Source organism: Rattus norvegicus, chromosome 5 (genome assembly GCF_036323735.1).
Source record: "Rattus norvegicus strain BN/NHsdMcwi chromosome 5, GRCr8, whole genome shotgun sequence".
Taxonomy (NCBI): domain Eukaryota; kingdom Metazoa; phylum Chordata; class Mammalia; order Rodentia; family Muridae; genus Rattus; species Rattus norvegicus.
Window position 1 is genome coordinate 126,333,916 of NC_086023.1, and position 16,346 is coordinate 126,350,261.

At 40.7% G+C, this 16,346-nt stretch overlaps 1 protein-coding gene across 2 annotated transcripts in view; it reads left to right on the top strand.

The window, feature by feature from the left end:
• Positions 1-16,346, top strand: part of Usp24 (ubiquitin specific peptidase 24) — a 129,752-nt gene that overhangs the window by 24,520 nt on the left and 88,886 nt on the right. Inside the window, exons 2-7 of one of the 2 annotated variants that reach the window (XM_006238511.4) lie at positions 2,927-3,089; positions 4,289-4,356; positions 8,541-8,684; positions 9,240-9,362; positions 14,801-14,836; positions 15,561-15,626. In XM_006238511.4, coding sequence (XP_006238573.1) covers positions 2,927-3,089; positions 4,289-4,356; positions 8,541-8,684; positions 9,240-9,362; positions 14,801-14,836; positions 15,561-15,626 — 600 coding nt within the window. Of the gene's footprint in view, positions 1-2,923; positions 3,090-4,288; positions 4,357-8,540; positions 8,685-9,239; positions 9,363-14,800; positions 14,837-15,560; positions 15,627-16,346 lie in introns of both variants that reach the window. The other variant, NM_001271206.2, reaches the window with a different exon arrangement.

Here is a 16,346-nt window from a genome sequence, read left to right on the forward strand (position 1 = left end):
TTTTATTACAGATCATAAAGTTCTGTGCTGTTTTGAAATTCTTGGTTAAGGGACTATAATAGCTACCCTTAATGTGTTAATTCTCCTAATGATTTTATTGAGATATAATTCCCATACCATAAAGTATTTGTGCACAGAGTTGTGTCATCATAACCACTTAACTTGAGAATATTTTAATCTCCTGAAAAAGAAACATCACAGCCATGACACCATCATCAGTTGCTCCCCAAGAGTGGCCATCTTGTGCGGCCATTTCACAGAAGTAGCATGATGCAGTATATGGACTAACATCTCAGACTTTTTTTATTTAGAATAACATTTTGAAGTGTATTCATATTGAAATGTATATTCATATTTTTGTCTTTTGGGGGCATTGTTTCTCTTATGAACATAACTTTGTGGAATTATATTAAGTTACGAGTTTTGATGCACATTGATATGGAGTTGAAATTAATTTTTTGTGCTTTATCATTTCTGTCTTATAATAGTGGATTTTTCCTTTATTGAAATTCTAGTGTCTTTATGGAATGGTTTTATTATTTTGTTGTGGGTGAATTATGGCATGTTTGAAACTAGGTTTTAGACAAATTGAAGGTTTTGGAGAGTCAGGGTTCTGGTGCTTTCTTTCTCACAAGTTAGCATGATGAGAACTGAAGGCACATCTCCCTCCAGTTAAGAGTCGCACTTTTGCATAGGTTGCTTCCCATTCGACTGTATGGGCTGACTGGGACTTAGGACTTGTCTCTGGAGATAAAAGGTGATGCTAAGTAAGTAAGATCTGTGCCACCATTATGGAGTTTGGTCTTGTGGGGGTAAACATAAGTCATGAATAAGCCTGACGTGGTGACTCACACCTTTAATCCCAGCACTTGGGAGGCAGAGGCAGGTGGATCTCTGTGAGTTCAAAGACAGCCAGAGGTACCTAGTAAGGCCCTGTCTCAAAAATCAACAAACAAACATAAACAAATGTCCAATTACATTTGTGAGTAAATGCTATGAGGGAGTACTTCAGAATGGCAAGAATCAGTTTTTGGGTGAAATTCGGCCTGATCTAGACAGTATTCTCTGAAAGAAGTATGTGTAGGAATCAATAGGCTCAAGTAGGTAAAGGTGAGCTAGAATATGCAGTGTAAAACAGCATATGCCCGCCCATTGGTTCTGCAGGAAACAGCCTTAGACTTCTCCCCATGAAGCAGTTGTCCCTGCCCATGATTCTGGGCCTTCAGCTAGCACTCTTAAAACTGAAGGTAATGGCTGGAGTCTGGAATCTGAAGTTCCTTCCCTGCCCTTCGGGGCTTGGCTCAGGTGGTGCCCAAACAAAGCTGTTAGACAGGGTACACACAGGCGGCCTCTTAGAGATTTTCCTGCACTCTTCAGTACAAAGAGCCAGGAGGCAATATTCCCTTTTCATGACTGAGGCTTAGCCATCAAGCTGCGACACAAACCCCCACTCTACTTGAGAGCCAAGGGAAGTAAGGTTTTTGATTATGAGAGTAGCAAAGTGGTAATATAGAAGTATGACTGCAATGCCTCTCAGGAAGCTAGTAGATCTTAGAGAAACAAGAGTACAGAAAGCTGGAGAGGGAGATAGAGGATAGGTCATTCACAAGGCCTTGTAGAACATTTAGAAACTGCTTTTAAGGACATTATTTTGAGGCTATGTGCTTTTTAAGGTCAGCGTGGAGAGCTGTAGGAGTCGGCCTCTTTCTCCGCCCTACCCCTACCAGTTAGGAAGCATGTAAAATCATCCAGGAGTAAAGTGGGTTGGGGGTGGCTATGGAGACAGAAGTGCATGGTTTGGAGAGGAATGAAGGCTTTAGGCATAATAACTAGACCTTGAGGACAGGGATAAGAAAACCAAGTGTTAAGTCTGGTCTCCTGGTTTCTGATGTGCTGCCAACAACGGGCCATTTGCCAGCATGAGAGATAGGAGAAGTGGCCTCGAGTAAGGAGAAGCACAGGAACTTGGCTTGAGACACACATTGAACTGGAAAGGGTATTAGAGAAGACTGCATTTGTGAGTCTGTAGGTCAGAAGACAGATCTATGCTGACATAGAAATGTATGGATCATCTGAGGCTGGAGAGAGAGCCGATGTTCAAGAGTACTTGCTGCCTGTGCAGAGGACCAGAGTTTACTTCCTGCCACCCACATTGGGACTGTTATGACAACCTATTAACTTCCGGGGAATTCAGTGTTCTCTTAGACCCTCACTGGGCACCCACAAGCACAAAAGAGGTTCCTGAGTTGTGTGTAGGTTGTAATGGAGATTTGGGAAACAGATAAATAAATATGAAAAGTGTCTGGAACAGAGAAGAGGCTTGAGGTCCATATAGTTGACCGAGACTTGAGGGACTCATATAGTTGGTGGATAAAGGGGAAGGGAGTAGAGAAGGAAAAGCCAAACTGGGCAAAGAAGGAAAAAAATCTAGCTTTTTAAGAGGAATGTCAGGAATGTCAGGCCAAATATCAAATATTCCTGAGAAGTTTTGGGGAGATTGAAAAGTGGTTGGTTTGAAGCTGTGTAAGTTCCGTTGTGGACATAACAGCAGTCATTGGGGGAGTGAGGCCTCTGGGAGCCGAATGGGGCTGATTAGGAGATGAAAGGAGATTGGATGGCGCCCTCTAGCTCAGCCTCATGGTCAGAGAGAAAAGAATACGGCTGACAGGGATGTAGTTTTAATATTTTATAAAGAGAAAATGAGAATTCAGGAGAATGATAACCTCTGAGAGGGAGTGGGGATATCAGAATGATACGTTGGGAATTTCTGGGGTTTGGTGAAGTTGTAGTTTTTGAGAAAGATGAATCCACACTAAGGAATACATAATTACCATTGATTAAGCATCTGCTGGGTGTTAAATACTGAATATTTGGAGGGGTGACTAATTGGAGTGCTTTTCTTATGCTCATCTCTTTTTCTCAGAAGAATGATGAAAATGGAAATTGTTCAGGAGAAGGAGTTGAATTTCCTACAACAAATTTGTATGAGCTGGAAAGCCGTGTTTTGACTGATCACTGGTCTATCCCATACAAGCGAGAAGAATCACTAGGCAAATGTCTGCTGGCTTCTACCTACCTAGCAAGACTTGGTGAGCTTCCACACCTCAGGTGTTTGTTGCAGGACATGAAGTTTCATGTAGGTCAAACACAAATCATTGGCTGTGATTCTGGTCACACCATTTATTTTCTCACTCTTTGTCATTCCCTGTGGGATGATAGAAGCTGTTTCTGTTTCTAGTAGAGCATAAAATTACTTATAATACAATTGAAAAGCTTTGTAGAGATGAAAATTAACTTTTCCCCTAGGAGCTTGAAGCACTTTATATTTGGGCTCAATTTGGGGCTTTTCAGAATAGGAAGAGTTCTGGCAGTGTACTTCTCTAGCATCTGTGAGGCCAAGTCCCTGAGGGTGGGGAGGAAGGAGTGAAGGGGATGGGAAGGATGTGTAGTTTACTATCATGATTAAATGTAAGATGCATCAAAAGAAGTATTTTGACTAGGCCTAAGTTTAATTTCAACAGCCATCTATTGTGTATTTAGTATTGATTTCCCAACACTGGCATTTATTAAGAACCTGTTAGGATGCTAGGCAAGAATTCTGGAAAATAAAATTGTTTATCAATATTCCCAATGATAAAATTCATTACTAAGTTTAAGAGAGAAAAGCATTCTGGACCCAGTGAGTTGTCGCAGTAGGTAAATGCCCTGGCCTCCAAGTCTATTGACCTAGATGGTGGAAGGGAACCACAGTTCTTTTCCTGAAAGCTGTCCTCCAACCTCCCTACACATACATTACCCACCCCACAGTAAGTAAGTGCGTACAGTAACTTTAAGAAACACTGAATTCTTTTACACTAGGTTCTTCCATTCGCTTAGCATTTGTTCCTTGCTGTTTGTGCGGTGCCAGGCACAGTTCTTTTGTTTTATTTACACAGAACTCATCTGCATTAAGGCATATGATTAGGCCTATGTCCCGGATATCAGGTGCTTTATAAATGGCTGTTCAGGCAGCTAGTGCTCCTAAGCAGCTGCTGCTGTCCTCAGATCATGTAAGCTACTGTGGCATGGAGACAAGACTGTCCATTTCAGGTTTAACTAGTGTCTAGTTGAATGCTCTCATTATTTCTCAGCAAACTACTACAGCACAATGTCTGCTTTTAATAATCGCTTAAGAATCAAAGTTTTGAGTTAAACGGTCTATATGTATGAATTTAGAACAGATATACAATGTCTACAAAAAAGCACTTGGAATCTACATAACTTACATGTTCTTATCTGTTTAACCAAGGTCTTTCAGAGTCTGACGAGAACTGCAAAAGATTTATGGAGCGGTGCATGCCTGAAGCATTTAAGAAGGTAAGGAATTGTGTTGATTGGATGGCTGGTAGGGGCAAGCCTTTGGTTTTAGTCTTAGGAACTTGTTATGCATATGTAAAAATCTATGCAATCAGTTCACGGACTTTGTTCAACTGAGAAATTCTCTTCTATGAAGTAAGCTCTGAATTTGAAACTTAACAATAATTTACTTTCATTCATTTAAATGCTCACACTTACCTTTGGTAAATTTAACTCTTACTTCCTAGTATTTAATAGATTAATTTATACTAGGGGATTATATAAAGGCTGTGACACTTAGTAAATTAGTGTTCACTACCCAAGTCAGGGCCACTTCATGTTTATTGTTTTTTGTTTTAATTTTGAATTTTTTGAGACTATAATATTATCATTTTCCTTCTTTCTTCCCTCTAAACCTTTTATGTACTCACCCTTGATTTCTTTGAAATCCATGGCCTCTTTTTCTTTAATTGTTGTTATATACATAAGTGTGTGTGAATGGAGAGAGGGGGTGGGTGGGTGGGTGGGTGGGTAGGTAGGTAGGTAGGTAGGTAGGTAGGTAGGTAGGTAGATTAGGTAGGTAGATAATCCTAAATGTATAACTACAATTTGCTTGGTTTGTATGTTTCCATCCCTCATTGTGGGAATGTTTCTTTGCCTCAAAGAATCAAAGTACCATAACAGAAAACCAGTCAGAATGCAGGACTGTGGAGCCCAGTCCCAGCCTATATACCTACAACATAAATCCTGCTCCTGAGGCCCAGGGATCGATATGCTTATTGTTTTACCAAGGCAGAAACATATTTTAAATTTGTAAAAGTTTGTTCTTCCTGAAAAAAATGACATGGATGAAAACATCTCTTGTCAAAGCCAGAATGATAAGTTTGCTCCTCAATCTGGTCACTTCTCTTACACAGCCCTCTTCTTCAACTAGGAGACCCCAGACTTGTCCTTCTAAACGCAGTCTGACGCGGCCTGGTTGCCTTTTCAGGACCTGAGTCTTTTTCCTCACAAGAGAAAGGGCTATGTCATAGATATTGCTTTTTCCCCAGTAGAAAACCAAGTGCTCAGTACACTTGGCTGGAATGAGTTTCCCAGGGTCTTATACTTAGAGATTTTGCATTAATTTTTGTCCCCTGTGCAAATTAAGTCACTAGACCTACAGATGGATGATATTTGTATTTACCTTAAAACTTACTGGCATAAATGATCGTTTTGTTAATGGTTATTCCTGTCTGTACTTTGATTCAAGGCATAAGCAATAACAAAATTAATTTGAGAAACAAAATGGTTTAATCTTTGAATAAAGGGAATAAATCTCTTTAAGTTGCATTTGGATAGAAATTATTTAGAATCAAGGTCTGTCCTTAAGATGTATCTGTTCACCAATTTATAATTTTAAATAGAAAGTGTTCTTAATATATAATAGCTTTAAAATAGCAGACATCCTAGTCCGACATGTGTCATAGTATGAACATAGGTTTACAAAGAAGGAAATGCTTGTTTATTTAGTCATGGGAAACAATTCAATTAGTTTAAAAAACAGCCTGTAGGGACCAAGAGTTTTCTCAAACTCAGAAGACTGGAGTTTGGGTCCTAGTACCCATGTTAGGCAAATACTTGTAACTCTAGCTCCAGGGGACATGACACCCTCTTCTGGCATCCACAACACCTGTGGGGACACACACACACACACACACACACACACACACACACACACACACACACACAAAAAAAAACATTAAACAAATCTCTAGGCAAGAAAAACAACAAACAACCCAGCCTTTAGGTTGGGAAGCTCCAGATCCAGAAGGATCAGTGGTGAGTTTCACGTCTGGTGTCTGGTGTCCAACTCCAGAGTCGCTTGGGAGAGCTGTTTTGCATTGTACCCTTAGCGGATAACTGCAATCAGGTGCTGGTTGCTTGCTTTTCTCCGAAACTGTGAACACAGATATGCTGAGTTATGAGTTGCCAAAAGTTAAAGTTCCTCAGGGTTTAGAAAGATGAAGAAGACTTTCCGCCCTCGTAATTGGACTTGCTGTCTTTGGTTAAGTCTGAACAGCAGGTTTGGTGCCTTTAGGCATAGCCTTCACAGACTGGGCAGGATGTGCTCTGTTTGGTGCTGTGCTCTGTGACTGCTTCCTACTGTGAGGCTCCTCCTTCTATCTCCAGCTTTTCTAGATGTTGGTCCTGACAGCATGGCGAAGGCGCAGGAAAGTGGCTTTGTTGTCAAGGTGGCTTCTTTACTTTCACTTTCCAGCTGACTTGTTTATTCTGCCAGCAGAAGTCATCCGAGTCAGCTCCAGTGTTTGAACCGTATGCCCATCTCTACACAAGGTGCTGCCTGTCTCCCCATCTCTTCTAGGAGGTAGAACTTGATGTGCAAAGTGAAAGTGAGCTAAGGAGATGAGACCAGACTCTGCATTTTATTGTTGAGATTACATGAAACTTCATAATCAGTGCTTCATTTTAATGTGTAATTTTTAGGTATAGGAGCAGTATTCAGTCACTGCTGCCACAAGAAATAGTACCTTGCCAGTTTAAATAAGTGTAATCTTTGGAGTTTTTCTCATTTGAGCTAACAGTGGAACTGAACAGTGTTTTAAAAATGTAGAACTGGTTGGTGATGCACACCTTTAATCTTAGCACTTGGGAGGCAGCGGTAGGCAGATCTCTGAGTCCAAGGCCAGCTTCGTCTACAGAGCAAGTTCCAGGACAGCCAGGGCTACACAGAGAAACCCTGACTCGGAGGGAAATAAACAAACAAACAAATAAACAAAAACAGAAAAGAAAATGTAGAACTGATGTTTCTTTCTTCTACTACTGAAATCTAGGTTTGTCCAGGCTGCTTTTCTTCAGTTCTCAATGTGACCAAAGTAACTTTTTAGTGCAGAGTATTTCCCTATAAAGGGAAATCTTCCAAAACATGGAGCTAGCTCCCTAGCTTGGTGGCACACACCTGTAATTCCAGTGTTTGGAAAGCTAAGGGGGGCAGTTGGGAGTTGGAGGCTAGCTTGAGCTGAGACCCAATCTCAGAAAATAAACACCCAAACCCCAAACCAACAGCAATACAAAGAAAACACCATCCATCTAAACAGAGCCCCGCGAGAGCAGCCTAGAGGTTTAAGTGTGATGCTTTGTGTCCTCGTTCTCTGACCTGCCAGTTAGTTTTGAATTAGGTATCCTAAGGACTGAAGAGTTGAAGCGTCCAACTTCTTTTATTTTAATGAACCTAGCATGATATCATTGCTTTACATTTGATATTTATGCCTATAAATGTTTTAGAGTGAGTAGATTGAAATATCTTATTATTTTGAGCTGTTTTAAATTTGCTTTACCATTAAAAAGTTACTTTTGTACATATCGAAAAGGGTAAGGTACAGTGAGTTAGTGAATGTATAAAATTTGTTCACATTGATAGTTATTAGTAGACAGATGATAAGATGCCGTCCTTCTGAGATATGGATGAAGTGGATTGAATATATGAATCCTTGAGACTCATCCTCCTGTTCTTAGATTCCTGAGTTGCTGATTAATGTTATTTTATCAGCATATATTAATACCTTACCATTCGTTAAACGCTCCTGTTTGTTATATCGTTCGATCTTTGTAACATCTGAGTGAGACGAACAAGAATCATGCCTCCCTAGAGACATTTTCATTATTTGGTATAACAAGAACAATGTCTCTTGAATTTGAGAACGTTACTGAAGGCCGCAACAGTTAGGAACCAGTAGTTTCCATAGTAGATGTCCAGTTTCTGTTTGCCTTGTATTACTTTGTTTCCTGACATAATAATGGAAAACAAAAGAACAAATTAAAAATTGTTTTAATACCAGGCATGGGTTCACTCGTCTTTGGTCCCAATACTTAGGAAGCAAAGGCAGGCCAGACTCTGTGACTTTGAGCCAGCCTAGTCTGCATAATGAGTTCTAGGGCAGCTAGAACTACCTAGAGAGACCCTGAAAAACTTGCTTTTAAACAGACTGCTTTGTTATAAAGAAATTAAAGCTCAAAACAGAACTTCGGTACTGAGTTTGGGATACATGAAGAAGCAGGATGGCAGTTACTACTAGTCTCAAAGCCGTGTCCATCCAGAAGGGTATTTTGGTCATAGTTTTTGACTATTGGAGATCTGTTTGGTGAACTGTAGGTTTCTTGTGGTTTTTCCAAGTTATATTCTAGATTCCCTTTTGTTTTTGTAGCTCCTGACATCGAGTGCTGTTCACAAGTGGGGAACTGAAATTCATGAAGGAATCTACAACATGTTGATGCTGCTAATAGAATTGGTTGCAGAGAGGATGAAACAGGATCCAATTCCCATTGGTCTCCTAGGCGTGCTTACAATGGTATAGTATCTTGAAAATGAAGTGCTACTCTCTTTGTTTTGATTTAATTGAAAATAATCTGCTATTCTTCTACTTGTAACTAGTGAGAAGTGATGAATATTTTGTCATGAAAAGTATGAACTTAGCTGCGAGAATCCTCACCTTTAGTTTAGAAGCAGAGCAGCCATCATGTTCAGAAGAAATGCTTCTCTAGTTCTAATTGATTTTCAATAGCTTTCCCTGGTAACTCTGATTATTCCCATCTTAAATATATTTACAGATATATAAATGGCCTTTTCTCCCATTCTTGTCTTTTTCCTCAGCTTCATTATCTCCAATTTTGTCATTTGGCTGTACCTGTGGCAAGATGCCACTCAGGGATGCTGGCATTGCCTTGCCTCAAGTCAGACCTCTCGCCCTGCTGGCTCATCTCCCATGGCATGGATGCCAGCAGGGCAGAGGAACATGCAACAACTCCATCAGTGGAGGAACCAAGGCTGTATTTTTATCTTCTTTTCTAATGCTAATATGTTGCTATAAAAGTAGGTGATGTTTCTCTGTTCTCTTTGAATCTAGGCTTTCAATCCTGATAATGAATACCACTTTAAAAACAGAATGAAAGTGTCTCAGAGGAACTGGGCAGAGGTGTTTGGAGAGGGAAATATGTTTGCTGTTTCACCTGTATCTACTTTCCAAAAGGTAAATGTAGTTCTTTTTCACCTTTTTTATCCATAAATATGTTGAAAAAAAAGTTGTCTATGCTTCAGAACTGACAATTTACATAGAAGAGTTAAAATTATTTGAAAATAAAAGATAAATATTGCAACTGGTTAATAGAACTTCCTAAAATTTATTAAAATTTTTTTTTCTGTTGCTGTTAAGTAATGTTATAAAAAATCTTTTTATCTGAAATTATATTTGGTGAAAGAAATTACTTCACTGCCCTACATACTGGATTATCAGAACCACAGTTTAATTGGTGTCCCAGTTTCCTAGAGGTATTTGAGAGAGTAGAGCATTTGAAATTACTTAAAATGACTAATTCTACCCCAAAACCATAGTGAAAACAGTCCTCAGTGCTCTCTAGAATTTTCTTGCAAACATGCCAGCATTTAAACTTTCGTCCCTACATTTCCAGGTCCAGTATCCTGATAACGAGAGGTCTGTCACGGGGCAGGAGTGTTATGCCCACAAGAGGGTATCATCTAAATGTTCTCTAATTCAGACACGGGTTTTAAAAACAGTTGAAATAAGTCAGTTTTAGTTGTTAGAATGGTGTCCATCACCTCATCAGAAGCACATTTGGTGTGGCCACTTGATGTTTACCTGGCATTATTCTAGGTTTGGGAAATAAATACCAATACTCCTTGCTTTTATCAAAAAGTATAATAGTACATGGTTCTTGGCTCATGGTTATTCTGTACAGAATAAAAAAAAGCTGTCTTTGATAACTTTCCAGTTTTGAATGACTTGAGCAGTATTTGTTGGTTTCTGTTTTGTTGTTTATTTTATTTATGCGTGAGTTCTCTGCTGTGTGTACACCTGCATGCCGGAAGGGGGCATCAGATCCCTTATAGATGCTCATGAGCCCCCATGTGGTTGCTGGGAACTGAACTCAAGACCTCTGAAAGAGCAGCCAGTGCTCTTAACCACTGAGCCATCTCTCCACCCCAGTTTTTAAATTATATAGCAAACAAATAAAATAATACATAAGAAGCAACAGATAGCAAAACACCATCAAATTAGACCCTCCCAACATCTAGCAGTGAAGATTGGAGTGACCCAATTGAGAGAGAAATGAAATGTAACATCAAACCAGGGCTTGTGGGAATCTAACTGGAGAAGTCTAACGGAGGCAGGCAGCTGCAGTTTCCAATAGAACATGTCCAGGGCAGATTAGAGTATTCTTCAGGAGAGGCCTACAAGAAAAAGAAGAAATAGTGAATCAGCCATTTACAGTCACCTAGCAGAAGCAGATGGGGAAACCTTGAAACAGTCATGCTTGGGTTCCCGATTGAAGTCCCAGGCAGGGTAGAGCAGACTTTCCATGGATGAACTTTTCATCTCTTTTTCACTGCAGATGTTTTTTATATGATAAGATAAACAGTAGTAACCTGACTTAGAAGTCATTTACTTGCCAGCTAGTCTCAAGGACACGTTTTTAATACCCTTATTTGCTTGCCGCTTTCCATTGTCCCTCTCACAGAGTGAGGGGACCAGCCTGTTCTAGGACAGGGAGCTTTGGAGGAGACAAGGGGGAGCCTCCTTGTTCCCTGAGTCAGCTTCCAACAAGCCAAACAGTGTGTAACACTACACGAGGATAAGTCCACCTCTGTAGTATAGTAGAGGAGATAGAAAGCAAAAGGTTACAGTAAGTAAGCGATTGGTGCGCTTGTCTCCCGTGTGTGGACTGTGGGGAGGGATGGCTAGTGCAGCGCTGCCTCTCCTGCTGCTGATTGCCCAGGATGCCCAGTTGACTCCCTTAGTAATCCTGGGAGTAGGGTCCATTCTACTCCCTTTGCATCGTGAATGAGAAATTAAAACTACATAAGTATTTCCAAAGGCCAGGTACCCAGGTACAAGAAGAATTTATGCAGTCATGAAATTTGAACTTAAAATAAATACTAAAGTCTTTTCTTCACTTTTTGTTGTGAACATAGCACATTTACTGTGTTACATGGCAGGAGTGTGTAAAAGTGCTACACTTAGTGATTTAGTGCAGATAAATATTCAGCAGACATTTATTTTCCTCCCTTTGCTTTCTATAACTGAGACCAGAAAGGTTCAATCTTTGTTTCTCCTCGTTTTCTCACAGGGAATTACTTCTCCCAGGAGAGCCCTGGCTGCCTGCTGCCTCCTCAAGCATTTTGCTCCTTAGGGTTCCTGTTCCTTCTCTGGTGTCTTAGTCGTTCCCTCCCTGAAGGGTTATTCTCCTTCAGCATGCGCTGGTGTTTTCCACCTCTGAGTGTTCTTGCCCTTACATCCTTTGTGGCTCCAGCATGGGTTTCCTTCATGGACAAACCTCATGAAAGATTGCAGGTTCTCCTGTCATTCTCAGTAGCTGCCCTGAACTTAACTTACTAACTGAACAAAAGCTGACTTTCATCATCTTTATTCTCCCATGAGTAATACATATAGACTTTAGTTTGTTTCCTGGGGTTCCCTCTACCTCTAATTCCTACCTTGTTATCTCTAGTGGACAGTCTCTTAATGCTTTTCTGTCTCTTTTTAAACCATATAAAAAGGTAGCTCACTTATAAAACATGCTTTAGTTAAGTGTCCTTCAGTGATGGTTTTTAATGCCCTGAACCTTTATTTCACGTTTCTTAATATTTTCACTGGTTTTTTTTTTTTTTTCTTTTTCTTTTTTTCGGAGCTGGGGACTGAACCCAGGGCCTTGCGCTTGCTAGGCAAGTGCTCTACCGCTAAGCCTAATCCCCAACCCCCACTGGTTTTTAAATTCTGAACTAATTGCTATTATTTGTCAGAATAATAAATCTGTCATTCGCAGTGTCTTCTGGCTTTGATTAGGCCCGTCGAGAAAGTAGCTCCTGGTCTGGTTCTTTATGAGAAGTGCATTTCATCTCCCTTCTTTTTCAGACTCCTCTTCCTTCACCCTTATCTTTTTAACTCTTACGTGGCTGATTAAGATATTCTTACTGTTTCTTTGGTGCAGATTCAGCTTCGTAGTTCAACAGTTAGTGTCTTGTGTGCATGTACATACACAAGGGGGAGGTGTGCATGAATGGGGATGAGGTCTGTGGTGCATGTATTCATGTGAGTTTGTACACATGTATTTCAGGTCTTTGTGCATGCCTATGTATGTAGGCCAGAGGTTGGTATCATCCGTCTTTCTTAGCCACTCCCCTGTTGTTGAGATAGTAATCACTTTACAGTGGTTAATAGAGTTTGTCTCAGTTCTGTCACTTCTCAGACGTTATCTTTCATGTATGTGAGTACACTGTCACTGTCTTCAGACATACCAGAAGAGGCATCGGATCGCATTACAGATGGCTGTGAGCCACCATGTACTTGCTGGGAATTGAACTCAGGACCTCTGGAAGAGCAGTCAGTGCTCTCAGTGCTCTTAACCACTGAGCCATCTTTCTAGCCCAGCCATTACCTTTTGATGAATTACTTTCTCTATCAGACAGTCTGTCTTCTTTTGGAACTTTGATTGGATACACATTAGACTTTCTCATTTTGTCTTAGGTGTTCCTTCCCTTTTCCCGCTTATTTCTGTTTCTTTGTGTTATATTTGTGGTACTATGCTCCTCATATCTATAGTTTAGTTTCCTTTTATATTTGTATTTAGTTTTAGTTTTCTATTTAACGTTCAAATCTTTAACTTCACGTGCTCATGTGTGTACACACACACACACACACACACACACACATTTTGTTTGTTTTGTTTTTGAGACAGGGTCTCATGTAGCTCAGGCTGTCCCTGTACTCCCGATCTTCCTGCCTCTGCTTCTTAACTGTTGGGATTTCAGGGATTGCTTTGCATGTTATTGGGCTGTTTTCTGCTACCTGGCTTTGGTCCAGGCCTTCCTGTCTTTGTACTGTACTTTCCTAAGGAGTGTCCTCTGTTCTCATTGATATAATGTCACCTTAATGATGAGAACGTTATCTTTGTGGTTCAGACTATTCTCTGAGCATGCCTAAGTTAAGAAGACAACCCTCCCTTCTTAGTTGTCATACAGAGTTCTCAAGATTCACATGCCTGTCAGGGCCTTGCTGTTGCCTGTAGCCTCTCTTCTTTTCCACTGAGTAAATAGCATCACTGACTATCTCAGTGCTCAAGCTAAACCCAAGTTGGCGAAATTGACCTGTTTTCTTAGTTCCTGTATTCAAACCACAACCAGAGTCTGATTTAAAACCCTGCCAGGCCTCCAGTGTGTACTCTGTGTCCTGCCATCATTCTGTTCCACACCCACCCATCCTATCTTGTTCTAACTGATTCTCTGAATGCTTCCGGGTCTTCCGTTCTTCTTAGAATGGAAAGACTACCCTGCCTCTCCTTGGCGCTTGCATGCTGTCCAGGCCTTTACTGCTGCCTCCAGTCTCACTGCCAGTCTCCACAACTCAGTCCAGGCAGCCTGGGAGTGTACTCTGTGCCTTCTCCAAATTGCCCTCACCACTTTAGCCTTCAGCCTTTAGCCTACTGTCCTGCACAGCACCTTGTGTGGAGAAACCTCCTATTCTTTAAAGGACTCTTTGCCTTTTATTTTTACAACTGATTTATCATAACTTGAAGTGCTTGTGTATGTGGTAGTTTTTTAGCTTTTAACTGCTGCAATCTGAGCTCTGTGAAAGCGGGTGTGACATCTCTTTCTACCTAAACTTAAGCCCTGAGTGCACAGAAGAAAGAAGGGAAGGGAGAGCCAGGAAGGGTGGTGATGATAAGGCTGGGACTGAACTCTAACCTTTGACTTCCTTTCTTTTATTCTACTTTTTAGGTAATAATTTTTACTTTCTACAATAAAGATTTCAGTCCTGAATGGTCATTCCCAGCCCTTGGGAAGTAAGCAGGAGAGTAAGGAATTTAATACTAGTCTCAATTGTGTAGCAAGTTCAAGGCCAACCTGAGCTACTTGAGACCCTATTTTGGAAAAACACAATAAATAAAATACAACTTTCTTAGAGACTTTAACTTGAGGTTTCTTTTTCCTCAGAGAACTTAAACAGCAAACTCCAACTGCCCCAAACGCATACACGCTCCTCATGTGACAGTGCCACGAAGGTCTAGATCTGTATGCTTCAAAAATTGTATAACATAGGGGCTGGAGAGATGGCTCAGCGGTTAAGAACACTGGATGCTCTCCAGAGGGCCTGAGTTCAATTACAAGCACCCACTGGGTGCCTCACAACCTTCTGTAATGGGATCTGATGCCCTCTTCTGGCATGTACTGTGTGTGTGTAAACACAGAATACCAATACATTAAAAAAAAATTAAACAAATTGTATACAGCAATGTCAAAGGCTTACATTAAGAAACATTAGGGAAAGACTTCCAAAGTATGTTTCAAATTTTAATGCTTTTCCTTCAGATTTCCTATTTAGGAAATAAAAAAGGTTAACAATGGGGAAGCTTTTCTCTTCCCATATTAATTTTTGGATTTATTTTCTCACAGGAGCCTCATGGATGGGTGGTGGACTTGGTAAATAAGGTATACACTTTTATTAATTTGGCTTTGAGATACCACTCCTAGTTTCTAGTGTGACTTCTGATAGTTCAATATCTTAAACAAGTGGAAAATAATTATTAGTTATTTTTTAGTTATTTTTCTGTTGCTGTGATGCAACATGACCAAAAGCAGTGTAAACAAAGTTCATTTTGGTTCATAAGTCCAGAGGCAGAGCACATAATGCTGGGGAAGGCATGGCAGCAGGAGGCAGGAGCAGGCATCTGCCTGATCACATCTTATGCACGCACACGAACACACACACACAGGAACCAGAGAGCAAGCATGGGAAGTGAGATGAGGCTGTAAACCTCAAAACCTGCTTCCACGGATATACATACCTTCTAGCAAGGCTGCCCTTCCTAAAGCTCCATAGCCTCTCCAGACAGTGTCACCAACTGGAGACCAAATGTTCAACTACATGAGCTTGTGGGTGATAGTTCTTGTTCAAGCCACCACAAATAAGAATGGTTCACTGAGGAGGAATGCTGTATAGTCCTTCTCTGTGTATGTGATAAAGTAGAGCTGAGCATCAAGTTTCTGGTTAGTTGATCTTTTACAGTTCACCTTAGCACATCTTGCAGTTCACATTGGAGTTGCATTTCTGGTCTTCAAAGATCAATCTCACAGAGCACAGAGGCAAAGAGAAATGGGGTAGTTATTACTGTGGAGCATTTAAAAAAATAATTCATGCCTGCTTTCTTTTCAGTTTGGAGAATTAGGTGGATTTGCAGCCATCCAAGCCAAACTCCATTCTGAAGACATAGAACTTGGGGTGAGTCAGACCATTCTCTGCACTCCGCGTGCAGGACTTTGGTTGGTTGGTAGAGGTAAACATCTGGGGAAAGCTCCAGCACTGCAGTGCTTGTTGTGCAAGCAGAAGAACCTGAGTGTGATCCCAGGACCCATCGTAGCAACAGCCCTGGGCGTGCTACCTGCCATAATTGGATCAATGCAGAAGTTCTGTGCTGAAATTCCAACCCTAAGTGTTAAAAATTGGGCAGTTCCTGTGGGATGACAACTGATCAACTCCCCTGGTCCCCTGTGGAAGAAGGCAGAAGAGACCTGATGGAGTAGTAATAGAGCGACCTGGTTTTTGCTGCCACAAACCAGGAAGCTTTGTCTCCCTGCCTTGAGAGTCACTTAGGCTGTTGGATTGTCATTTATATTAATGGAATATAATAAGTCATGTTGGAAATGACTTTTTGACATGAAAGATAGTAGTGATTTGAAAAAGAAAAGAGAAAAAATCTCCAGAGACACTTTTCTAGTTTACTTGTTTCTCAAGAACTGGCTGTTTAGATAATGAGTAATGTTAGAAATTAACTTCATTTCTCAAGAAGGTAAAAACGTTCGGGGTTGGGGATTTGGCTCAGTGGCAGAGCACTTGCCTAGGAAGTGCAAGGCCCTGGGTTCGGTCCCCAGCTCCGAAAAAAAGAACCAAAAAAAAAAAAAAAAACGTTCAGTAATTTTCTAGTGTTTAAACAACAAAGAA